This window comes from Rhinolophus ferrumequinum, chromosome 3 (assembly GCF_004115265.2).
Source record: "Rhinolophus ferrumequinum isolate MPI-CBG mRhiFer1 chromosome 3, mRhiFer1_v1.p, whole genome shotgun sequence".
Taxonomy (NCBI): domain Eukaryota; kingdom Metazoa; phylum Chordata; class Mammalia; order Chiroptera; family Rhinolophidae; genus Rhinolophus; species Rhinolophus ferrumequinum.
In genome coordinates, this window is record NC_046286.1 from 55,244,471 (window position 1) to 55,271,533 (window position 27,063).

Here is a 27,063-nt window from a genome sequence, read left to right on the forward strand (position 1 = left end):
AAAAATAGCTTTGTATTTTAATTAATATGTTTGATTGTTAATAATAATTAACATCTTGTTTCAATCGAATGAGAGAAGATTTTTGCAAACAACGCCTCCCATAAGTGGCTAATATCCAAAATATATAAAGAACTCACATGGCTCAACAACAAAAAAACAAACAATGCAATTAAAAAATGGGCAGAGGACCTGAATAGACATTTCCCCAAAGAGGACATATACATGGCCAATACACATATGAAAAAATGCTCAACATCACTAATCATGAGAGAAATGCAAATAAAAACCACAATGAGATATCACCTCACACCAATTAGAAAGGCTGTCATCAAGAATACAAATAATAACAAGTGTTGGGGAGGTTGTGGAGAAAAAGGAACCCTCACACACTGCTGGTGGGAATGCAGACTGGTGCAGCCGCTATGGAAGGCAGTGTGGAGGTTTCTCAAATAATTAAGAATAGAATTACCATATGACCCAGCAATCCCTCTCCTGGGTATCTACCCAAAAAAATCTGAAAACATTTATCTGGAAAGATGTATGTACTCCAGTGTTCATTGCATCATTATTTACAGTGGCCAAGACATAGAAACAACCAAAGGGTCCTTCGATAGTGATTGGATAAAGAAGTTGTGGTATATATACACAATGGGATACTAATCTGCCATAAGATGAAATAGTGCCACTTGCGAAAACATGGTGACACTTGAGATTATTATGCTAAGCAAAATAAGTCAGACAGAAAAAGTTGAGAACCATATGATTTCACTGATACGTGGGATATAAAACTGAAAGCAACAAAGGAACACGAGAAACAAACAAAGAAACAACAACTCATAGACACAGACAATAGTTTAGTGGTTACCAGAGGGTAACGGGGGTGGGGGGTGGTAGATGAGGGTAAATGGGGTCAAATATATGATGATTGAAGGAGAACTGACTTTGGGTGGTGAACACACAATGTGATACATAGATGATGTATTACAGAATTGTACACCTGAAATCTATGTAACTTTACTAACAATTGTCACTGCAAAAAACTTGAATTAAAAAAAAAGAAAACTGCATTTTTCCTTGAGGAAGTCTATTCTTGTATTTAGTGTTTACATGATCAATTTGCATAAACTCACCCTTTAATAGAGATATTAAGTATAACTAGTGAGGACATTTTGTATGGAAATTTGGCAAAATCTATCAATACTTCGATATTTGATTATTCTTATAGCCATTCTTCGTTTATCAATACATGATCTCTGATATACTGTAAATGTTTAATGAAAACACATTCAATATCTTTCAGTCATGCATTTACCAAGTACTTACTGTATACATAATAGTACAAATCTTAGTTTCTTCCATAATAAAAAATAACAGAACCTATATATCATAGGGTCATAAAGAAAACATATTAATACACATAAAATGTTTAGAATAATGCCTGATATATATGAGGGATGGATTACATTTCCTAAGGTCATCAGCATCCTCATCGTCGTCATCCTTTTCGTCCTCATGGTCATTTGCCAGACACGATGCTATGCAGTGATGAGGGAAGATAAGGGCAGATAGCCCTTGATCTCAAAAGGCTTAAATGGCATTGCAGGTGGAGTGGCAATAGGCATTATTAAAAAAGTTGTAAAACACAAAATTTTACTTGTGATAAACTACTAAAGATAAGCTATACAGTGCTATGACAAATTATAATAGGAAAATTTGACCCAACCAGAGAAAATAGAGACGATTTTATTAAGAAAGTGACATTTCATTTAACATCTAAAGGATGAAAGGGAATGATTTAGGTGAAGGAGAAAAAAGAGAGTTATTGGCAGAAGCAGATCGTGTACATAGAGCATGTGGGAGATAACACGGATGGGAGAGATTGAAGATAGGCAGGGTGAGGAGGAGTACAAATGACGAGAGGGCTGGAGCTGGGTAGAAATGAGATGGATATAGCCACTTTCAGGAGTTGTATTCTGTTCACACCCAGGAAAACTATGATTAGCTTTTTATTATTATCTTTTTGGATTGCTGTTTTTCTTAATGGGCCAAAGTGTAGAAGTGAGAAGGGAAGGAGTGAAACTGATCAGGTTGTATTTCTGGTTATCTGTGGGGAAAGAATTGGAGGGGGCAGACTGGATGCTGGTACCCTAGATAGAACACTACAGAGGTAATCAAGGTGAGAGACGACAGAGGTTCAGACTAGGAGGACATCTTAGTAAAGATGGAGAGGACATGAATGAATTTGAGTAATATTTAGGACATAAAGTCAATAATCAATAGGAATTGGTTCTGGACTGACTATACTTACCTTATTAAAATATACACTCCAAGCTAAATATAGTCAATCCCTTTGTCCAAGGAAAGGTAATATGAACATGTATTCTGCAGAAAATTCCCCATGTGTCAGATATTTTAATTCTCTTTACTAACCTCCTTGGTCAGGACGCGATAACCACAATTGAATAATTAAGAAATACTCAATACAGCTAAAAGTTACCTTCTGAAAATTTTCTAACTTGATTTGATAACATAATGGAAGAAAATTAAAGTTGGTTATCCTCTTTATCTTATCTAGGTTATTAACTGCCAACACTTTGACTTAATATGCCAAACTCATTCTTACAGGTTCAACCCCAACATCTGTAGTATAACAGTTAAGTATAAACAAATAACAACAACAACAAACAAGATATAAAGGAATACTATAAGGAGTACTAGCAGCAAAGACCTATTATTTATTCACAATAATTAATCAAAAATTTTTAAATATTTTGCAGATTTCATTAGGTAGCTTTTGAAAACCAAGAAAAACACCAATTTTTAAAAGATCTGCAATGATAAAAGACCACAGAGATAATCTACCCTTTAATATTTAAAACGTGTCATATTCCAGAGGAAAGTAAGTAATTTTTCAACATGATAGTAGTATTTGTGGCTAGTGCGTTCCCATCTTATTACTTACTGGTAGCAGGATATTTCTGAAATTTATTAAGTAACTAAAATACTGAGGATGAACATCATAGATATCTTGACATTTTCTTTTTTTCACTTCCTTGTTTATAGGGAGCCTAGATTGCTTTTAAGCATGCTCTGTATTGTATTATAATTTTATAACATAAGACATTCTGATTTTTCATTTTAGGAGGAAGAAAATTAACTTTCTTATTGGCTGTTGGTCTGTATTTCAATAAGTTAGCATGATAAACTTTGCAAGCAACATTCTTAAACTAATTTAAAAATAAATTTTTAAATTATTTTTCTATTTTTACTTAATTAAGGTCCATAAGTATGAAACAATCAGATAACATGAACCTACTCTAATACCATGAAACACCTTATTTTTCTGTAAAGGAATACTCATGGAAAGATAAAGTTGTTATTTTAAATTTTTTTTCAGTAAAAGCAAAGATAATTTGATTCTCAAATGCTTTTAAATTATAATCTAAGAAATGGGTCTCCCATAATACACAATTTTCATTCACTAGACAGATTTCTATGCATCAAAATTGTAGTTCTCTTGTTACCACCTCCATCTTATACTTATATTAAGAAGAACAAAACAGTTAAAGCAGTAGTTTATATTCAGGAGTGTACTTTTTACTCAAAGCACTTTAATATATTTTATGAATAGGTTTTAAACCTTGCAAAAATAAAAATAATCAATAACTAACACTAAGAATTCCACAATTCTTCCATATAATTTATAGCTAGCTTACTAATAAAAGTAATCTTTAGACTAGAACTATTATTACTTCTTAATGACATGCCTTCAGTGAAGAAAATAGTTACCCTGGCAAATAATGTTTACATTTCATCAGGGGATTTAAAAAGAGGTAGCCTTCTAATTCCATTATGTATAAACATGATTAAATCTTTTAAAACTAATTACTGTTCTTAGAGATCAAAGCTTTCACATTTTAGATTCTATTCCCATTGTTTAGATATCTCTCTTAATAAAAGGAAGCTTAAAATTTATTTTGGTTATTAGTTGCTTAATTACATAAAACTGAAAACGCAAATAGAAAACAAGTAGAAAAAGCAAATGTTATAAAGGACTGAAAAATCATCACTACCACCAAAAACACACTAATTATGTTTGTGCAGTCATTTGAAAAATTAAGCTTAAACAGTCAAGAATCACCTTCAAAATGTAAAAACTATTTTTTTTTCTTTTAATCTGCTTCTGAAATAAGTACTATTAAAAACAAATCCTCAAACCAAATAAAGAAGACAACTAGGGAAATAAGAAGCAACATTATAACAAACAGAATACGACACTAATTTCTAAATTAAATAATATATATAGAATATTTATATTTCTTCATTAAGAATCTGGGTTTTTCAACTGATTTTAAAACTGTGTAGCTAAGTAATTTCAAATGATTAGCATTTTTCACTTATTTATGAAACAGGTACACAGTATTTCAATGAGCAAGATAAATGCTTTTATCCTTAATATCCTAATTGTCCTTATGCATGGTAGAAGTGCACGTCATTGCAAAATCCATAAATTGAAAGAAATCCTTTTGTGGTGATAAAATCTACATTGTGCATCATTTTCACTTTTTCTTTGTTTTTATTCCATGTTTTATCAGGCAATTTAAATTTATGTTATTTTCTTTTTAGCTCTTAATACCAAATAGAACACTGAGTGAGAAAGGCAGGTAGGGGACGGGGTGGTGATTTCAAGCAATACTATTGTAAGTCAGCTATGAAATTACGCTGTATTTTACAGAGCAAAATATAATTAACATAGCAATATGGCAATTGTAATGCCTCGATAATATAATATAGATATATGGACTAAAGTCAAACTGGTTTCTAATACGACTATAGACAACTTGATAAAAAAAGATAACATCAAAATTAAGTGTGCAATAATCAATTATAAAATAAAAAATTGATGAAAATGTTATTTCCAGTTACTAATTTGAATGAGTTAAAATGTTGGTGCTCTATAGAGTTGTTTTGCAACCTTCAATATTTTATTAAGAACTTATGCCACGGGCCAGCCCAGTGGCTCAGGTGGTTGAAGCTCCGTGCTCCTAAAGCCGAAGGCTGCCGGTTTGATTCCCACATGGGCCAGTGGGCTCTCAACCACAAGGTTGCTGGTTTGACTCCCGCTAGGGACGGTGGGCTGCGCCCCCTGCAACTAACAATGGCAACTGGACCTGGAGCTGAGCTGAGCCCTCCACAACCAAGATTGAAAGGACAACAACTTGACTTGGAAAAAGTCCTGAAAGGAACACACTGTTACCCAATAAAGTCCTGTTCCCCTTCCCCAATAAAAATCTTAAAAAAAAAAAAAAAATGTCAACAGAAGGTTCAACTCTCTGGCAAAAAAAAAAAAAAAGAATTTATGCCACTTTTTTTTCAAAGCTTACTGGGCTTTAATTTCCAATTACATATGCTTTGTTTTTAGTACACATCTCTAGCCAATCAAGCACATTCTTTGATTTTTCTAATAGGAAAAGTTTAAAAACATCTAAGCAAGAGTTAAATAAAACACAAAATATCCACATAGTATGTGTAATACTATGGGAGAAGGCTCTGCAAGATCCTGGGAAGACGGAAACAGAGAATCTCAGGTGTACAATTGAGAATTATACCAAAATGGGTTCAGAATCAGGAAAGCTTAATGTTTGCAAATATTTCTTTAAGCAAAGCACAGAGACTCTTAAGTCCCACATCTATAAAAGGGGACTGGCTTAGCAATAATTGGCTTCTTTCTCAACAGTGGCAGAATCCTTTGGAACTATATATATGCTGGAATTATATGCCCTGTAACAAAAGAAAATGCATGTGGACGAATGTATAGTGCCTCAGCTTCTGTTCTGCATATTGCCGTAAAACTTCCTTTAAACACTATACTGTCATTGTTCAATAGAACTTGCTAAGAAAATAGTAATGTTCTATATCTGCATTATCTAATTCAGTAACCACTGGCGATTACTGAGCAGCTGAAATGAGGCTAGTGCAAATTAAAAAATTAAAATTTTTAATTTTATTATACTTTATTTAATTTTAATTTAAATAGTCACATGTAGCTAGTGGCTACTATTTTGAACAGTACTGAGCTATAATCCCAATTTAATAAATGAGGAATACATGGCGGATTTGTGTGTCTGGTCCTTTCCAACCATCAGTAATCTACTTTGTATGGTCATTAAAATTATTGTAAACATATATCCACTGACATGGATAGCTGTTCATGGTATACTGTTAAAGAATAAAACAGCAAGATATAAAGCAACTTATTTATATGGTTTTATTAAAGGACAGCTAATTCTTAAGAAATTATTATGTGCCAATCTCTGTCCTAAACATTTCAGATGTATAAAATCAACTAACTTTAATGTACCACTATGACTTACTACCTTCATTAAATACATGAATATTTCTTAGCATAAAAGTGAGAAAGTATGTACTTGTAATAACTTATGATTTGACATGTTATGTTATTTTTGTTTATTTTTAAATCTGTAATGAAAGAATATGCATTGAAATGAGAAGGGAAAAAACTTAAAAAAAAAAAAAAAACAACACCTGAAAGTACTAAGAAGGAATTAAATACTTAAAAAGAATCTATAAACTTAGAGTATCGTAGGTAATTTCCCCTACATTTCAAACATTTATAATCTCTTTTCAGTCACTTTGGCTTGCATTTCCATTAAAACAATGTTTTCAGGTTGGTTTAAGTTTTGCAAAATTACTCAAATAGCTACAATTCCTCAATTATAAACAAAGTTAGAGGACTTAAACTAGCTGATTTCAAGACATATTGTATAGTTTCAAGACAGCATGGCATTGGCACAAACATACAAACCAATGGAACAGAATAAAATCCAGAAATAGAGCCATATATAATATATGCGGTCAATTAGTTTTCAATAATGGTGCCAAGGCAATTCAACAGACCAACGATAACCTTGTAAACAAATGGTGCCAGAACTGCAGGTAGTCATATGCAAAAAACTGATCCTCAACCCTTCCCTCTACCTTATACCAAAATCAACCTAAAATGAATCACAGTCTAAAACTATAAAATCTCTAGAAGAAAATTAGGAGAAAATCTTACTTGGACTTGACAAATATTTTTCAAACAGAACACACAATGCATGAACCATAAAAGAGGTCAATAAATTAGGACTCTTTGAGAATTAAAAGTGTTTACTTTTCCAAAGACACTGTAATGAACGAGAAAAGGAAGCCTACTAATTGAAAGAAAATATCTGCAAAACACATACCCAACACAGGACTTGTATTTAGATTCATACAAAAGTCTTATGACTCAATAGTAAGACAAGCTACCCACTTGAAATACTCTAACAACGCAAACAATTTGAAAAAATGCATCACCACAGAAGATAAACAGGTGTCAAAAAGCCACATGAAAAGATGCTCAGTACTATTAATCATTAGGGAAATGTAAATTAAAACCACAATTAGATATTACTACTACAGTACACTCAATAGAATAGCTAAAATTAAAAAGAGTAACCACACAAGTGTTAAAGAGGATATGACAAGACACCAAGGAAGACACAAATAAATGGAAAGGTATTTTGTGTTCATGAATTGGAAGAATTCAAATTGTTAACATGTCAATTCTACCAAAAGCCACCTACAGATTCAATGTAAACCTTATCAATATCCTGATGGCATTTTTTTTTTATAGAGGTAGAAAAAACACTCCGAAGGTTTATATGGAACCATGAAAGACCCCCAACAGCCAAAGAAATCCTGAGAAAGAAGAACAAAGCGGGAGGCATCACATTTCCTGATTTCAAGCTATACTATAGAGCTACAGTCATCTAAACAGTATGATACTGGCATAAAAACAGATAGAGAAAAAGCAGAATCGAGAGCTCAGAAATAAAGCCAAACATATACAGTCAAATAGTATTCGACAAGAGAGACAAAAATACTAAGTGGAGATAAGTCTGTTCAATAAATGGTACAGGGAAAACTGGATATTTACATGTAAGTGTTGGATCCATATTTGATACTACTCAAAAAACTAACTTGAAATGGATTAAAGACTAAATGTAGGACCTCAAACCATGAAATTCCTAGAAGAAAGCACAGGAATAAAGATTCTTGACATTGGTCTTAGTAATGATTTTCTGACACCTAAAGCACAAGCAACAAAATCAAAAGTCAACAAGTAGAACTGTATCAAATTAAAAAGTTTCTACACAGAAAAAGAAAACATCAGCAAGTGAAAAGACAATCTACAGAATGGGAAAAATATTTGTAAAACATGTATCTGATAGAGTTAATATACAAAATATATAAGGAACTCATAACACTTGATAACATAATAATAATAATAATTCAATTAAAAAAAAAGGAAAGGATCTGAATGGTATTTTTCCAAAGATACACAAATGGCCAATAGGTACAGGAAAAGATGGTCAACATCACTAGTCATTAGGGATATGCAAATTAAAACTACAATGAGATTTCAGCTCAGGCCTGTTAGAATGGCCGTTATCAAAAAGTTAAAGACATAACAAATGCTGACAGGAATGTAGAGGAAAGCGAACACTGCACTGTTGGTGGTACACTGTGCACTGTCGAATTGGTACAGTCACTATGGGAAAACAGTATGGAGGAGCCTCAAAAAATTAAGAATAGAACTACCATATGATCCACCAAGTCCACTTCTAGGAGTATATCCAAAGAAAACAAAAAGGAGACTCCTATATTCAAGCCTGGAGATGGATTCCATTGGGATACTAATGGAATCATTTAAAGATCTACATGTTTTCCTGCTGTTAAAATTGAAGTCTGGTCTTATCCACATCTTTATTTCCTTCTGTTTTAAAAGAATAAGACTTACTGTCAAAGGATTTAAAATCTATACCAGGAATCCAACAATATTCAAGATATAGCAAGAATCACAGAAGTTAGAAGGGATAACATAAAACAAAGCCCCACAAAAAACCTCTTTTGTAGAAGATGTGGTCACAAGTAAAAGAAGTTCATTACATCTGTATTATGTTTTTAGTCATATAAGGTATAGTTGCTTAACAATTTTCATAATTACCTGAAAAAAGGGAATGGTATTGAACAAAAAAATCTAAGCATACAACATACCTGAGTTCGTAAAATTTCATTTTTTGACAACTGCATATCACCAGTCAATTCTTTCACAACGATGCCCAGTGGCTCTAGACGTTTGCTGAAGTAATTTGTCATTTCAGCTGCCAAGGCTTTCATTGGAGCAACGTACACAATCTGTACCAAAGAAACACTAGCTTGATGAATGAGCAAAAACTACAATGTTGTTTGTTTCACAGTAGTCAATACAAGTCACAATTTCTTGTGAAATATGATTCTAGCCACTGCGAGTGAAAAAATCTTCATAGTGATACACGAAAAGTACTTATCTTTGTTGGATAAGTGTGCAGCTGTTTAAAGGACAATGGAATTTGTTCATACAGCCTTATCACTTAGAAAATTGGTTCTGCTTCAAAGCTAAAAGTATTTTCATAGCTTTTCACAGGGGTAATGGGATTTTCATAACACAAACAGAGATTACCTTAATAGTAATGAAGTAAATCAAGCAGCACTCTTTATGTGACTTCCTGAACAATATCCTAAAAAAACTTCCAGATTTTACATAACATGTACAATTGCCAAATGACTTTAATTTTACAATTTAAAAAGCTGTTGTCTGGCTTGTTAATTTCCTACCTTAAATTCATTCTTTTTTATAACACCTTGTTGAAAATGTTGGCGAATTTCATGCAAAACTGTAAGCATTGCAATGTTCGTCTTCCCAGCTCCAGTAGGGGCACAAATCAGCATGTTCTCATTGGTGTTGTAGGCAGTCTCAAACACAATTGACTGGATTCTATTAAGTCTCCTCATTCCTTTAAAAGCCAGCTGCCCAATCTAAAAAATAACATGACCCATTGTAAATAATAATAATGTGAAGAAGCCCTACAAAAATTAAATGCAAACGTTTATTTCCCTTGATTGAAAAAAATGACTAATTTTCTCAGTCTCTCAATGTGTCCTGTATTTAAACTGAAGTGTGTGCATTGAGAACAATTCACAATTTTTGTAGAATTCTAATGAATTTGGAAATTGCAACTCACTAAATTTTAAAAATATGGTAATGGGACTATAACTGTATCTTTGTACACAATCCTAAGTATAAAACAATGATCAATTAATAATGTAGGGAAACAAAATTAAACACAGGTATTTCTAGTTCATATGAGGATATTCCAGTTTTTTTACTTGAAGGTGGCTAATGAATGTGTAGACAAGAAACTTTCTGGTGAGATGAATCAATAGGAATTTCTGTTTCATTATCTTATGGATTAAAAAAACTTATTATAAAGTCAGCTATAATAATAGGAATATCAGCTATAGATTACAATTATTCAGAACTTACACTGCAACATATGCAATTGTAAACACTTTGATATAGTCCCTTTTTTAATCATAAAAACAATTCTATGGTATAGGTACTATTATTTCCTTTTAAGACAGAAGAAAAATTAAGACACAGAGAGGCTAAATAATTTTTCTTAGAGTATTCCTACATAAAAAGTCTTTAGAGATGAAAACCAATATCTGAGAGAAAACAGAACACTGGATGGGAATAATGAATGACAGGAAACTACAGTGACTATATTAATGACAGAAAACGAAAAAGATTTTAAAGCCAAGAATATTACCAGGGATAGACAGTCATTTTATAATGACACAGTGGTCAATTGATCAATAGGACATAACAGTCCTACATGCTTACATACCTAATAACATATCTCCAATATACATGAAGCAAAAACTGATAGACATGCAAACGGAAATAGACAAATCCACAATTATAATTATATATTTCAATATCCCTCTACAACAATCGATAGAACAAGTAGGCATGAAAATCACTAAGGCTATTTACTTGAATAGCACTATCAACCATTTGACCTAACTTATACTTATTCACCTAACAATAGTAGAATACAAATTTTCATCAATTGCTCATGGAACATTTACCAAGATATACCATATTCTGGGCCATAAAATAAATCTCAATAAATTGATAATGAAGCAATTCATACAAAGTATGTTCTCTGATCACATTGGAAGTAAATTAGAAATCCTTAAAGATGCTTAGAAAATATCCAAATATTTGGAACTAAATAATGCATTTTTAAATAATCCATGGATGAAAACAGAAATTAAAAGGGAAATTAATAAGTATTCGTAATTGAAGGAAAACAAAATCTAAACATATCAGAATTTGTGAATGCTGCTAAAGCAATACTTAGGGGAAAACATATAGCACTAATCACCTATATGAGAAAAGAAGAAAGGTTTCAAATGAATGAATTCATCTTCCAAAATAAAATATTAGAAAGAGGAAAAATTAAAACCAAACTAAGCAAAAATAAGGAAACATTAGAGATCAAAGTGGATATCAATGAAATGAAAACAGAAAAGCTTTTTATTTTAGACAAGAAAAATTGATTAATCTCTAGCCAAGGAAAAATTACCAATGTCAAGAATGAGAAAGATGGTATCACTACAGATGCTACATATATTAAAACAACAATAGTGAAATATTATAAACAACTTTATATCAATAAATTTGACCACTTAAGATGAAATGGACAACTTTCTTAAAAGACATAAATTACCAAAGCCCACTCAAGAAGAAATATACAACTGAAATAAACCTATATCTATCTAAACAAATTAAGGCTGAAGCTAAAATATTTTCCACAAAGAAAGCTTCAGACCTAGATAGCTTCATTGGTAAATTTTAACTAACATTCAAGAAGTAAATAATAACAATTCTAGATGGAGATTCAGGCTATTCAGCAACATTGGAGAAGAGAGAATACTTCCTAACTCATTCTATGAGGCGAGCAATTCCCTGAAAGCAAAATCAGACCAAAAAAAAAAAAAAAATTACAGACCACTATCCTACATGAACATAGAAGAACTAAAAACAAAATTTTAATACATAAAATTTTACAAAATAATAATATATCATTATCAACTGGGGATTACCACAGGAATGCAGCGTTGGTTTGACACTAAAAAAATCAATGTAATTCACCATAATAATAAATTACAACAGAAAAAACACAATCATCTCAATAGATACAAGAAAATAATTTGACAAAATCCCACATCCATTCCTGATTGAAAATACAAAAAAACTCTACAAGCAAAGTAGAAAATACAAGCAAAGTAGAAAAAGAAAGGAATTCTTCAACCTATTAAAGCGTGTATTAAAATATCCTACAAATCATAACATACTTAATGGTGAAAGATTGCATGCTTTCCCCTCAAATCAGGAACAAGACAGATGACATACTTATCACTTAGCATTGTACTGAAGGTGCTAGTCAATAAAATATTTTTGAGTTTAAAAACAAAGACATTTATATAGGAAAGGAAGAAGCAAAATTGTCATAATTTAGAGAGGACATAATTTTTTCTGCAATAAATCTAATGGAATCGACATTAAAAAAAGTCCTATAACAAGCAAATTGTAGAAAAGTTGAAAGATATAAGATCAACATAAAAAAATTATAGTTCCATATGCAAACAAAAAATATGAAAGTAAAGTTTGTTTAATAATCATTAAGTTATGAAATACTCAGGGAAAAAGCTGAAAAATGTAGAAAACATTTATTATATACTGAAAACAATATACTTTTTGCTAAGAGAAATGAAAGAAAACTCAATATTCTTAAGATGTCAATTCTCCTCAAATTGATGTGCAGACCCAATACAATTCTAATCAAAAGCTCAGCAGGCTTTTCTGTAGAAATTGACAAACTGATTCTAAAATTCATATAGAAACAAATGGGACCTAAAAGAAACAAAACAACTTTGCACAACAAAAAGAATGGAAGAGAGGTAAAACTACCTGCTTTCAAGGATTATTTAAAAACTAGAAACATCAGAACAATACGGTACTGGTATTTTGTTTAAACAAATAGATCAAGGAACAGAATAGAGAATCTAGAAATAAACCCTAACGTATAGGGACAATTGTTTTTCTTTTTCAATTAAAGTTTATTAGGGTAACAATTGTTAGCAAATTTACATAGATTTCAGGTGTACAATTCTGTAAAACATCATCTATATATCACATTGTGTGTTCACCACCCAGAGTCAGTTCTCTTTCCATCACCATATATTTGATCCCCTCTATCCTCTATCACCCCACCCCCACCCATTTATCCTCTGATAGCTACTAAACTACTGTCTGTGACAACTGGTTTTTGACAAAGGCACAAAAACAGTGAAAATTTTAAAAAGTAGCATTATGAATAATGCTGAAACAAATGGATATGACCATATAAAAAATAAACTTGGAGCCATACCTCACATCATATATAAATGAACTAAAAGCAAATCACTTGACCTAAATTTAAAACTTAAAACTATAAAACTTGTAGGAAAAAAATAGGAGAAATCCTTTGTGGTCTTAAGTTAGGTCAAGATTTACTAAATACACCATCATCCATAAACAAATAAATTGATACACTGGACTTAAGCAAACTTTAAAACCTATAATTGTCAAGACATTAAGACAATAAAAGAAGCCATGGCAGAAAATCTTTGTGAAGCATATATCTGATAAAGAACTTATATGCAGAATATATAAAGGATTCTACAAATACAACACTAAGAAAACAAACAATACAGTTTTTAAAAAGAGGAAAAGACTTCAACAGTTACTTAACCAAAGAAAATATATCTGGAAGGCAATAAGCACACTACAGGATGTTCAACATCATAAGTCATTAAGGAAATTTAAGTTAAAAACTTGTTTTATTATCTAACCTAAAAATTCAATTTCAAGAAGTTTATCCCAATTAAGCTAACTAAACAAGAGTATCAGATAAATAAATAAGCAGAAAGATGTTTGCTATAAATCACTTATAATTAAAAAAAACAAATATATATTAAATATCCATAAGTAGAGGACTGGGATATAAGTAATTCACGATGCATTCTTCACAATTATAGTAGTTAAATAGAATGAGGAAGTTATATATGCTAGGAAAATGTATCTGAAAGGGAAAAAATATGCCACAGAACAGTAAGAAAACTAATTAAATATAATTTGTTAATACAAAAAAACATTATGGAAAGATGTATCAAACTGTTCCATTTAGGGTTGGGATTATAAAGAAACTTTCACTTTCTATTTTATAAATTTAGATACCACATTTTAGATATTACTTTTTTTGTAAACAGATTTTATATTCAGCCCCTCAAAAATACTTTTCTGTTTAGATAAAAATATATATCTTAAGAATAAACAAAGGGGAAGGTCTACTTTGTACTGTTTTAATGTATTAAAAATAATAATTTATTGCTTTATAGGTATAAATTCCTAATATTTTTATGTAAATATAAAGTACATGATTCACTCTGTTTTTCATTATGTCCTGTAAAGAGTGCTACATCTTTACCAAACACCAAATTTCCAATTTGTGCTCCCATTTGAATATGCATTGAAAAATTACTACATTCTATTAATTAAGAGAGAAGAAAGTGCATAGCCACTGTTAGTTTCTCTTTACTGAAGAGTCATGAGTTTTAATGTTCAAGATAATAATTCATTTTGAACCAGACAATCTGGGTATAGGAAATTAAGTCTTAGCAACAAAAAGCCTCAGGAGAGAAATCTACTATTAAATCTTTAAAGGAGGTGAGATCATACTATTTTGTGAAAATCAGGTAAGTTAGTTATTTTATAAAATTAAATTGAGCCAAATTTTATTACATAAAAAAGCAATAGAAATCACAATGCTTAATTCATAATCCTTTCATATCATTTAATGGAATGCATTTACACCATATAAAGGAGTAACAGAAAATACTCAATATTCCCATGAGTGTTAATTCCTAAAAATTTTCTCATACTGAGCACAGTCAATCTAAGAAGCATAGAAAACAGTCAACCTAAGAAGCATGACAACAAAATACCCAGCTAAATAGATGGCCCTTCTATATATACTCCACTCCCTGATGACAATATGATAAATAAGAAGTTATTACTGCCCTTGAAAAGAAAATCACAAGGAGAGTAAAACAAACAATAGCAACATCGTGTTTCATGAGAAGGTCTGATGGGAGTCAGAGGACACTAACTTCTTGGAAGGGGAAGATGCCCTCGTCATTCCAAGTTTGCGTTAAGGCTTGAATGCTAAGGAAAACTAAGGAAGTCTCAAGAGGGGATTTTAAAAGACAAACAAAACTTTGGTTGCAGAATCATTAACAAGCTGCACTGATAAACCAACCAGATTGCATATTTGTGTTTCTACCAGCACACTCTTAATAATAATTAAACATGCCAGATGTCACGCTGAAACAGCCTCACCAAGGTGCTGTGCCAATAGTTACATTCACAGTGCACAGGAAGACAGTGAAAGCATGGATGAAACTCAGTTATGGGTTTGATTTGGCTAGGTTTGGTTTGCTTTAGACAGAACCACCATAGGAAGTGAGAGCTGGTTTCACAAAACCAGTATTATAATTAAGTATACATACTTCAGAGGCATACATCAGAAGTAAAATTGGAGGCTAAGAATCTGGTATTTTCTATGAAATTAATGTATTATTTTCATAAGAGAGATGAACTCATATTGACACGTATATATTATAAGTATCCCTCCAGGATGTCATTATAAATATTGTAGCTTAAAAATGTAGGACATCATTATTTGGTATTACAATTTGGCCCAAGTTGTGGTACCTGCCTTCTGATTAACAGCTGTACTTCTAACCATCGCAATAAAACAGGAGTAAAATAGTTTCTGTCAAATCCTGTTAAATCCCACAAAGATAATATCATTTTCAGTTTCTTGGCTGATATTTATGGTAATAACTGGTTTTCGTTCTGACTTTAACCTTTAAATTACTTCCACTTGCTTGCTTGAACTCTTTTAAAGAAGATATAGTATTTGGACTTAGGTGATCAATCTCACAAAATGTTACAGATATTAAATTATGAAAATTGCTTAATTTAAAAATTTTCAGAGTAAATATGACTTTAAACTTTCCACAATTTATTAAATAAAGGGTGTCATTTTAAATATACACCTTAAACAAGAAAATTTCATCAATAGAATCCTCAAATGAATTGTGAAAGATGAGACTACTTCCACTTGCATTCAGTCTAAAAATATTTGATAACATGATTTCAAGTCAAGATTTAATTTAATATAATAATAACATAGCAAAAATGTATGCTATATAAATGAAAGTATTAATGACTTATTTAGAACAGTCAGTTTGATACACAAATTCTGTGTGTGTGTATTCTGGTATTCTATTGCTTAACAACATACTTGATACTGATTGACTGAAGAACAAAAATTTAGAAATATTTAAATTGGTACATTTTAAAATTTCTAATATTTTAAACACACATTTTAATATCCTTAACTCATTCCCTTAAAACCGATTGTCCGAGAATGATTTATTTATTGGGGAAACAAGTGGTAAACTGGACTTGTAAATTGCTGCCTTAAATTTAATTTCCTGCTTATTTCTCCACATGAGAGCTGAAGTTCACATAGAAGGGTTCCCAAAACGCTAAACCCATCACCCAAGAGTCAGGGAAGGACCTGGTCCAAAACTGCTGAAGAGGAGCTCAGCTGAGGCTGTGCTGAGGAGACCAGTGTGCTGAGAACAGCTTCTTGTATTTCGGGTGTGGAGTATGTGTGCTTTGAAAGAGGACAGATTGCTGAGACTCAGCCCTTGAAATTTTCATTCATTTGCCTAGGTTGGGGAACAGTAATCTGCACATTTTTTAAGATACTCCCCCCTCGCCCCCGCCCCCACCGAGTGATTATCAAGTATAAGTAAGATTGAGAACTGCTATCCTAACTTTCCCTATCCACCCCCAACACAGTGATTAGGTTTTCTTAGTCATCTATTTTTTAAATAATTTAACATAACCAACTCTGGAAAAAACAAAGTACATTTTACTCAGAAAAACTTCTGTTTAAAACATGTATCAAATAAAAAAGGAGAAGTTTAATAAGGGAGTCCCTATAAGAAAAAAATGTTTTGCTTGAATTTCTTGTGTAGTATGGAAAGATTTGAAAGGACAGGCAAACATTTGAAGGAAGAAATTATAAAACTTATGTAATAAAACATGATCTTATGGAGACTCCTAAAGAATTCATTCTCAAATACACGCAAAAAATGAAACTACCATTCTCTTACACCACATACAAAATAAACTCTTACAAAATAAACTCACATACAAAAAAAGACTTAAATGTAAGGCCTGAAACCATAAAACTACAAGAAGAAAACATAGGAAGTAAACTATCTGACATCAGTCTAAGTAGTATCTTTTTGGACATGTCCCCTCGAGCAAGGAAGACAAAAGCAAAAATAAACACATAGAACTACATCAAACTAAAAAGCCTCTGCACAGAGAAGGGAACCTTCAACAAAACAAAAAGGCAACCCACTAAATGGGAGGATATATTTGCAAATGCTATATCCCTTCAGGGGCTGGTATCCAAAACACATAAGAAATTCATACAACTCAATAACAAAAAAATAATCCCATCGAAAAATGGACAAAAAAGACATTTTGCCAAAGAAACATACAGATGACCAACAGACATATGAAAAGATGCTCAACATCACTAATCACCAGGGAAATGCAAATCAAAACCACAATGAGATATTACTTCACACCATTCAAAATGGCTATTATCAAAAAATTAACAAACAAGTGTTGGCAAGACTGTGGAGAAAAGTGAACCCTTGTGCACTTTTTGTGGGACTGCAAACTGGTGCTGCCCCTTTGAAAAACCAGTACGGAGATTCCTCAAAAAACTAAAAATGGATATACCATATGACCTAGCTATTCTACTTCTGGGTATTTATCCAAAGAAAACGAAAACACTAATTCGAAAAGATATATGTACCCCTATGTTCACTGCAGCATTATTATAATAGCGAAGTTATGGAAGAAACCTAAGTGCCCACTGATGGATGAATGGACAAAGATGCAGTATATATACATACATGCATTATATATATACACACACACACAAATGCATACAATGGAAATTTATGCAGCGATAAAAAGGAATGAAATCTTGCTTTGCAACAACATGGATGGATCTAGAGGCTATTATGCTAAGTGAAATAAGGCAGAGAAAGACAAATACCATATGATTTCACTTACATGTGGAATCTAAAACAAAAACAAAAACAGACTCATAGAAACAGAGATTCAAGGGATGGTTACCAAAAGGGGGGGGTTGGAAGATAGGTGAAAATGGGAAGGGGGATATAGTCAATAATATTGTGATAAGTTTACACGGTGACAGATGACTACTAGAAGTAGTGTGGTAATAACACTGCAGGGTATAAAAATGTTGAATCACTGTATTTTACACCTGAAACTAATGCAACCAATATAAGATTGCATACTAACTATACATATATAATTAAATACAAAAAAAGAATTCATTGAGATTTCTTTATATATTGATTTTCCCTGGTACTTCAAAATTACCTAATTATTATTTTCATACAACTGTGGAATTTATCAAGAATGTAAGAGCTTGTTTAGAATGTAAAACGAGGGTAACTTATGTTTATTTAGTCACTCTTTAATATTTGCAGCGTTACATGAGGGGGTTAAGTTAAATAATGCAATATAAGGTGCCTAAAGAAACGCATAGTATTTACTAAAGAAATATGAGTTACTTTCCTTTATATTTATTTAAAGCTGTCTTCTACATTACTCCGATATTCATCTTTGAGGCGTTCAAAAGTTATGTATACAAAAATAATTCCACTTACCAATCACCCTTAACAGAAAGATTCAAAGAGTACCCAAATGAAGAGCAAAACTCAATAGCAAAATGAGACAGTAAGCAAAGCAACAGTTTATATAAGCATTACTCAAGCTGGGAATTTACTGATCAGCAAAAACATATCACAGAAACCGCTACACATTTTCTGTGTGCCGACTCATGCGATGTTCAAAATAGTCTGATGAGGAAAAGGAAACTGAAACTTAGAGATGCTATGCAACTTGATCCACATCACAAAATGCGCAAATGGTGAAGTTGGGGATTCAGCATCAGTTCTATTGGCCTAACTGGATAATAAGTTTCTTAAAGGCACAAGTATAATTCTAAACCACTTGGTACCAACCATGCCTCCTAGCACAATGCCTGACATCAATCAGTAACTCAAGAAATTATTATTGATGATTGATGACAAATCTATACATATTTATAGAGACAAACAATGAAAATAATATAAATAGCAATATAATCATACCAAATATTTCTATTTATTATAATAGGCCCGTGTAACCACAGTACACAGATATAGTGGATGATATGGACTAAGTCTATTTGTAAAGAAATTTGGAATTCCCACATTACAAGTTAAATGTATCTAGTTTTCATACTGCTGAATAAATTCAAGTTCTAAAAATCATCATTCAGAGATAGCTCAATATGCCTGCAAGCTTTTAATCTTCTCCCTTCTAATTTCCTACAATAAAAATCAATAAAATGTAGGTTGTAAAGAAAGTTATTTTGTTAGATTTCTCCTAGCTAGAAGCAGATGTTAGTTATAACTCTCTCTCTATCTTAGCAGGTATTTTCCAAGCAGCTGGTGCACTTTTCCTAGTTAGCTTGTTTGCAAGTGTTCCCATATAGTACTTCAATCCTGAAAAAGTTCAGGGCATACGGGCAAAATTAATTCTTCTTTAGAAGGGAAAATTTACTAGTATTTCCCTTCAAATAAGACCTAGCTATTTCATATTTTTGACCTATAGAGCACTTTCATAGCAAGTAAACATTACTGTTTAATCATATAATTTAAATAACTGCTGGGAGTCTCAAATAAATAAAAATCTCTTATTTATAACTTTATAACAAAGCTTATCCATTACATCAAATTTTTACATATTAAACACTTACTGACCCCCAAAATAGAAGGTCAATAGCATGTTTGTCACACATAGCAGACTGCATCAAAATCCCTAATAATTTTCGAGAGTAAGATGAGAAATTAAGGTTTTCCTTAGAGTTTCCATAGTATTAGGTTGGTGCAAAAGTAATTGCAGTTTAAAAGGTTAAAAATAATTGCAAAAACCACAAATAATTTTGCACCAACCTAATAATACTTTAAATACTACTCTAATACATAAAATAATGGCCCTTTTGACACTGACCAAGTTTTATTAAAAAAATATACCATTTTAAAATTTCTATGTAAGAAGTAACATGGAGAAGACATAATCTCTATATTTTATACCAGGTCCATAGAGAGTTTTCAACTCAAAATCAGGAGCTGTTTCTTTCTCTGTACACCCCACACCAGCTCTATTAAAAAAACAAACATGGTTAAGTTCATTGTCACTGCTCAGATAAAGCCCAATTCCCCTAGACCACAACAGCGAACAAACAACTCAAGTCTCATGTTCTAAAGAAATCTTTATTAAAAGCTATAGCCTGCATTGATTCCTCTGCCTTCTCTGTGAGATTACATTAAATTCAAATACTGATTTTGTACTTAGTGCCCTCCACAGAATATTGTTGGCAAATACTTAACACAGATGACTTGTTATGTCTCCAGCTATTTGGCAAGCTCACTGAAGATGGACGGGACAACCTTTCTTTTTTCATTTTCTATTTTTGTTTATTTTTTATATTACTTAACAATGTCTGTCGAGTCACAGGGGCAGGAAACATGTAAAGTCCTTTTTTCTACCTTACTTCTTTTTGGTTGATGATGTTAAGCAGACAATAGAATGAGGAAAAATAAAAATAAAGAACTTAGTAAACAAGAAGTTAAAAAGGAAGTTTTATCTAGGAACATGATGTTAAAACAAAAATTCTAAGGGCAATGCAATTAGCTATTAACCTCCTTCAGATATAGGTAGGAAAACACACCTTCTAACTTGCTATAATTCCCAATTCCCAATTTTCAAACTTACCTGCTGCTTTTGGCTTAAAAAGAAAATAAAATCCAGATAAACACTGAAGACTCTGTTTAAAAAGAGGGATTATGTTTGTTTTGGTGGAGTAGTAATTCTCAACTCCATCACCTTTATGTCCTACTTCATTCCTTTAGAGCTGTTTTCCATCTGGGGGTGCGGATTTTTTAATTGTAAAATAATAATCAGAGAGCGAAATGCTCCAAAGATCTTCAGAGTCTCCCTTAAGCCTTTAGGTAAGTACTGAACAGCACAAGCGTATGATAAAACTACTCAAGGTAGAAGACTTCAACAAGCATCTAAATATATTAGAGGAATCAAACTTAAACCTCACCACACAGGGTCTGGAATAGTTCCCGTTCTCGCCAGCCATAGTGGAAAACTTCTTAACTAACTGGGAATTAAGAGTACGCAGAAGAGCTTTGCCTCAGTACTGGGGCAAAATTAGTCCTAGACTAAATGCTGCTCTGGTTTACTTAAGAAATTTTAAAACACCTGAAAAGATCAAACTGATACAAAGTAACTTAAGTACGTATGTCCCAGGAAAAATTCAAGAATATTTACAAGAATACAAAAATATCCAATACTCAACAAGTAAAATCGCAATGTGTGACATGCAGTCAAAAATGATCAAGTATACTAAAATGCAGAACAATATTGTAATAAACATAAGAAATATTCATCGATTAAAACCAATCCAGAAATACCACACATGACAGACCTTCAAGAAGCTAGAGCAAGAGTCAGCAAAGTATGGCCTGTGGGCTAAATCTTCCCAGAGGCCTATTTTTATTTTTTATTTTGTTTTTATTTTTTATGGCCTATAAGCTAAGAATGGTTATTACATTTTGAAAGGGTGTTTTAATAAAAAAAGACAATAATGACTATGCAACAGAGACCCAATGTAGTTTACAAAGACTAAAATAATTAATATCTGCCCTTTCACAGAAAGTTTGCTGACTGCTAAACTACAGAAATGACTGTGTGAGTAGAGACATAGAAGATATTAAAATGATCCAAATTAAACTTCTAGATAATAAGCTACAATGACTGAGATTTTTATATATATATATATATATATATATATATATATATATATATATATATATATATAAATACTGGATATAAATATTTATATAACAATATATAATATTTTAGATATTAGATAACAATATTTTAGATATTCAGCTAACAATATTTTAGATATTTAGATAACAATATTTTAGATATTTAGATAACAATATTTTAGATATTACGGAAGAAAAGATCACTGAATGTGAAGACAAGGCCTAAAATGAAATATGAAGAGAGAAAAATACATCCCCCCTGCCCCACAAATAAAAACAGTTAAGAGAACATCAGTAAACTTGTGACAACTTTGGGAACCCTAATATGTCTAACTTTTCCCATAATTTGTAACTATGAGAACAGTTTTTCCTTCCTTGGATAATGACTTATCTTGGAATGCAATTTATTAAGCTCCTCCAGAGAGTTCCTGAAAAGGTGATAATGGACATAAGATTATTTTATAAAAAATAATGGTTGGAAATTTCCCACATTCGATGAAAACTATAAAACCACAGATCCAAGATGCCACACACACATACACACACACACACAAACACACACACACACCTGAAGAAAATCATACCATGGTAAACAGAATTCTAAGTTGGCTCTCAAGATTTCCTTCCCAATCCCTACTACTAACTCCAGAGTATACAAAGCCTGCATAAACTTCAGAATTGTAACTATAATGGATTTACTTCTGTGATTAGGTTATACTGTATGGAACAGTTGACCTGTAGGTTGGAAGTTTGTCTGGGTGAGTCTGACCTAATCACATGAATCTTTTAAAGTCAGGGAGATTTTTCAGCTGCCAGGAGAAGTCAGAGATTTGGTAGAATGAAATGCCCACATGCCAAAGAAGGTGGGCAACCTTTAGAAACTAAGAATAATCGACAGCAAGAAAACAGGGACCTCGGTTCTATATCTGCAAGGAAATGGATGTGGCCAACAACCTGAACGAGCTTCTGCAGAATTTCCAGGTAAGAGTTCTGCCAGGCCAACACCATGATTTCACCCTTGTGAAACCCTGAACAGAGAACCCAGTCAAGTCCATACAAATCACACCTCCAGAACTATCAGGTAATAAGTGAATGTTTTGACTAACTAAATTTTTGGTAATTTCTTATATGATTACAGAAAGCCAATACAGTCACATCATAAACTGCCTAAAACCAGTGATAAGAAAAAACATCTCAAAAATCAATCTTGAGCGGAGGGTAAAGACATATTACATAGAGAGGAAATTAAGAATGAGAGTATACTTCTTTTTTTTAATTAAATTTATTGGGGTGACATTGGTTAATAAAATTATATAGGTTTGAAGGGTACAATTCTATAATACATAATCTATATATTGCACTGTGTGTTCACCACTCAAAGTCAAATCTTCCATCACCATATACTTGACCCTCTTCTTATCAGAAACAATACAAGCAAGAAGACAATGTAGTTACATGTATAAGTACTGGGGAAAAAATAATTCAACCTAGAATTCTATATCAAATGAAATATCCTTCAAGAACACAGACAAAATGAGACGTTTTCACACATACAAAACTGAAAGAATTTATCACCAACAGATCTGCACTATAAGAAGGGACTACCAGATGGAAATATGGATCTACAGAAAGGGATAAAGGATACCAGAGAGGTATACAAATATAAAAAACATTTTTGTTGTTACTATTTAGATATCTTAAAAAAAAAACTGCCATGGAAAAAAGAATAACAGTGTATTGTAGGGTTTATATAACACATGGAGAAATAGTCCACATTTACATGTTTGTTTATTTATTTATTTTGCTCTGGTAAAAAATCTGACAAATATAGCAGCAAACAGAATCAGAATTTTTATGGCTCCAATTGTCAGGTGAGGCTACGTAAGTATCAAGGGAAATTAGAAGTTGTTTAAATGACTAGAAATTTAATTTGTGCTATATTCTTTCCTTCCTCATGAAATTTATGGAATCTTCTTTGCTAAGATCTTTATCAGTGTAAAAAAGATCGTAAACTCACTTTTCAGCTTTAAACTTTGTTGTATTTGTTATTATTTCTTGATACCACCTCTTAAAAAGGCAGTGAGTGATTCAAGGCCCTGGTTCTGACAAAACTGATGATATGCTTGACAGTGTAATAAGCAGCTCGTGGGGTGTTTCAGGAAAAGACTCTTTTATCTGGAGCATGTTCAGGTTCTAGTGAAATTTTATCCTGTTCAAGTTGATCCCATGAAAAAGATCCACAGTTTGAAATGTTTTTTTTTGGATGCTTCTTTAGCCCTCTTACCTTTATAATTTGATTGAATCAAACCAAGTCAATAAACTCTTTAGCTATAAGAGCCCCCCAGGTTCAGAGAACAAAGTAAGAATAAAACCAAAGGAATAGTAACACTATTTTGCTTAGCCTATTTGACTTTTTTCCAAACTGTCAAATCTTGAGAAAACCACAGATGCCAATAATTGTAATGACAGGTTTCTTTAGTTTTTATAAATTAACCAGAAACTACTCTATATGTCTTAATATAGTGATTATGATATTTAGGTCTTTCTGATCTTCTATGTTAGAATATAATACTACTCCATATATGTTTGGATTGAAAGACTAGATGAATAGCATAAATAAACACGTAGGTAACTGATTTAATTAATATAATTTCCAAAGTAATGGTAAGTCTTCATTTTATCCATATTCTGATCTCACCATGTCAGTTTTCATCATTACATTTATTATTTTAAGCTAACATTTTAGCTAAAGTGTACTAAGTACTGAACACTCTTCAAAGTGTTTTACATACATTAACTAATTTAATCCTCATAAAACAACTACTAGGTAAGCACCATTATCCTAATCTTACAAATGAAACACTAGATCACAGCAAGGATAAAAAGTGGGAGCCAAGTCAAATTGTCAGCCTCGATTCAGAGGCCCTGCTCTTAACCAACATGGCATGGTTCCTTCCAGATGCAACACGACAAAACTTTTCCTTTTCCCTTATTCTTTATCTTAATAAATGATACTATCACTCACCCATGTTGCCCTGGATGTCATTCTAGATTCTTCTCTTCGCTTCATCCCCTCTATTTAGTCAATAATCAGATCTTATATATATTAGTAGCTAAATTATTCTTCATTGTCCCACTTTTCATATAGGCCGCCACTTTCTTAATTCAGGCTTGTAGCATTTCTCTCCAGCACTATTGCAGCAGCTCTACCCAACCTTCAACTTTGTATTGCAATCCCGCTAAAGGAAAAAACTTGATAACTCTATTTTTAACAAGTAATATTCACCAAATATTGATTCTAAACTTTAGCATGATTTTTTCAAAGCCCTTTGTGTGCAAAACAGGTCTCTTTCTAGACCTATTTTCTGCCACTATCCATGTACACCTTACATGCTAATAATACTGAAATACTTACTTCCAGGTCACAAACTGTTTCATGGTGCATCCCTGGCCTGGGATACACCCCTCCCTTATGTCTATCTGGCAAAATCCTATGCTCTCAACATTCACCTCCATGAAGGTTTCTTCTGTGAATTATTAGTCTGCCTTCTCTGTGCTGCCATAGAATCTCATACAACACACCCCTACTGTATCAGTTATCTCCATGGAAATGGTGTGAAGTAGATACACTATACTGAGTAACTTAACATCAGGAATAATATCCTTTCTGTTATCTCCCCCAGAACCTAGCCTAAACACATGGGATTTGAGAAACTGGGGTCATAGGAAACCTCAAATTCTCTACATTCATATTTTATAAGACTCAACTTTATTCTCAAATGAAACATTATATACATTTTTATATTACCTTTCCAAACTAAATATTACATTTGGGTCAGTATCCCACTTTTGCTGAATAACACTCTATTGGCTATTCAAAAAATAAAAATAAAAAAAATCTTCCAACTGTGAAAACAGACAGAAGTCAACTTATTTAACACCAACATAGAAAGCAAACCTAACTCTTCCACTCAAAATATCAGAGATAGTTCTGTTTGCTTAGCATCTGTCTCATTTTATTTTAAGGTAGTAGTAACAGCATCCACCTTTCTTTTGGCAAGTTCCTCCTTGACTCCTCCTGGCTCATGAGGGGCAAACAATGAGGATACACATGTGAGTAGGTGTGGTCAATGAGAACCCCACACTCCCACCACAAGGAAAGCAGTTGGTGCAGAAATGAACTGGTGACTCAAGTTAGAAAGTCACAGTTCATCCCAGGAGTTTTTTGTGTTTTTTTTTCTGATAGAACTTGTGGGGGAAAACCCTCTTGCCTTTTAGGATTAGGGTATGGGTAAGCAGATATATTTGGTATCACCATCATACATTTTTCTCTGGTTATATGGAGAAAGTCTATTTGGGAGTCAGGAAATGAAAAGAACCAGAGAAATAGAAAGGGGGAGAGGAGGAGGTAAAGGAGAGCAAGGAAGAGATACAGTGGAAGGGAAAGAGAAAAGAGAAAAAAAAAAAGAGAGAAACAGATGGAGAAAGAGAAAGAGGCAAAGACAGAAGAAAGGATCTGATGACATCATATGAATCTATATATCCAGCTGGGCACATAGGCAGCTTTACTCCTGGTCATTCCAGTTAGAAAAGCCAATAAATAGTTTTCTTTGGTAAGACTTGCGTTGACTGATTTCTCTAACTTCCAACTGAGTGAGTTCTGACTAATATAGAAACCTATCTAAATGTTTTTACATTATTCCCTTTCCAAGAATGTACAAAACCCATTTACCAACATTTATGCACATTTTATAATTAATTTAAAAATTACCCTTATCTTTTTAATCAAATTACAGAAGTAATTTAAGAAGACAGAACAAATTTATCCAATGTGACATTTGATCAGGGAGAAGATATAAAAGCATTTTATCTATAGTTCTGTAGGGCTGTGCAATTGACATGCAATTATGATTTCAAGGAAAAGAGAGATACTGTCTTCAAGAGCACTTTCCTACCTTTTCTAAAAAAGATCCAAGCCAACAGATGCATGAACTAAATTAACATTCT

The 27,063-nt window shown here is 32.3% G+C and overlaps 1 protein-coding gene across 3 annotated transcripts in view; it reads right to left on the minus strand.

The window, feature by feature from the left end:
* The window catches only part of ASCC3 (activating signal cointegrator 1 complex subunit 3), a 288,105-nt gene that overhangs the window by 190,872 nt on the left and 70,170 nt on the right, over window positions 1–27,063 (minus strand). For all 3 annotated transcript variants that reach the window (XM_033099400.1, XM_033099394.1, XM_033099410.1), the window contains exons 9-10: window positions 9,703–9,903; window positions 9,103–9,243 (exon numbers count right to left, since the gene is read on the minus strand). In XM_033099400.1, coding sequence (XP_032955291.1) covers window positions 9,103–9,243; window positions 9,703–9,903 — 342 coding nt within the window. The remainder of the gene's footprint in view (window positions 1–9,102; window positions 9,244–9,702; window positions 9,904–27,063) is intronic.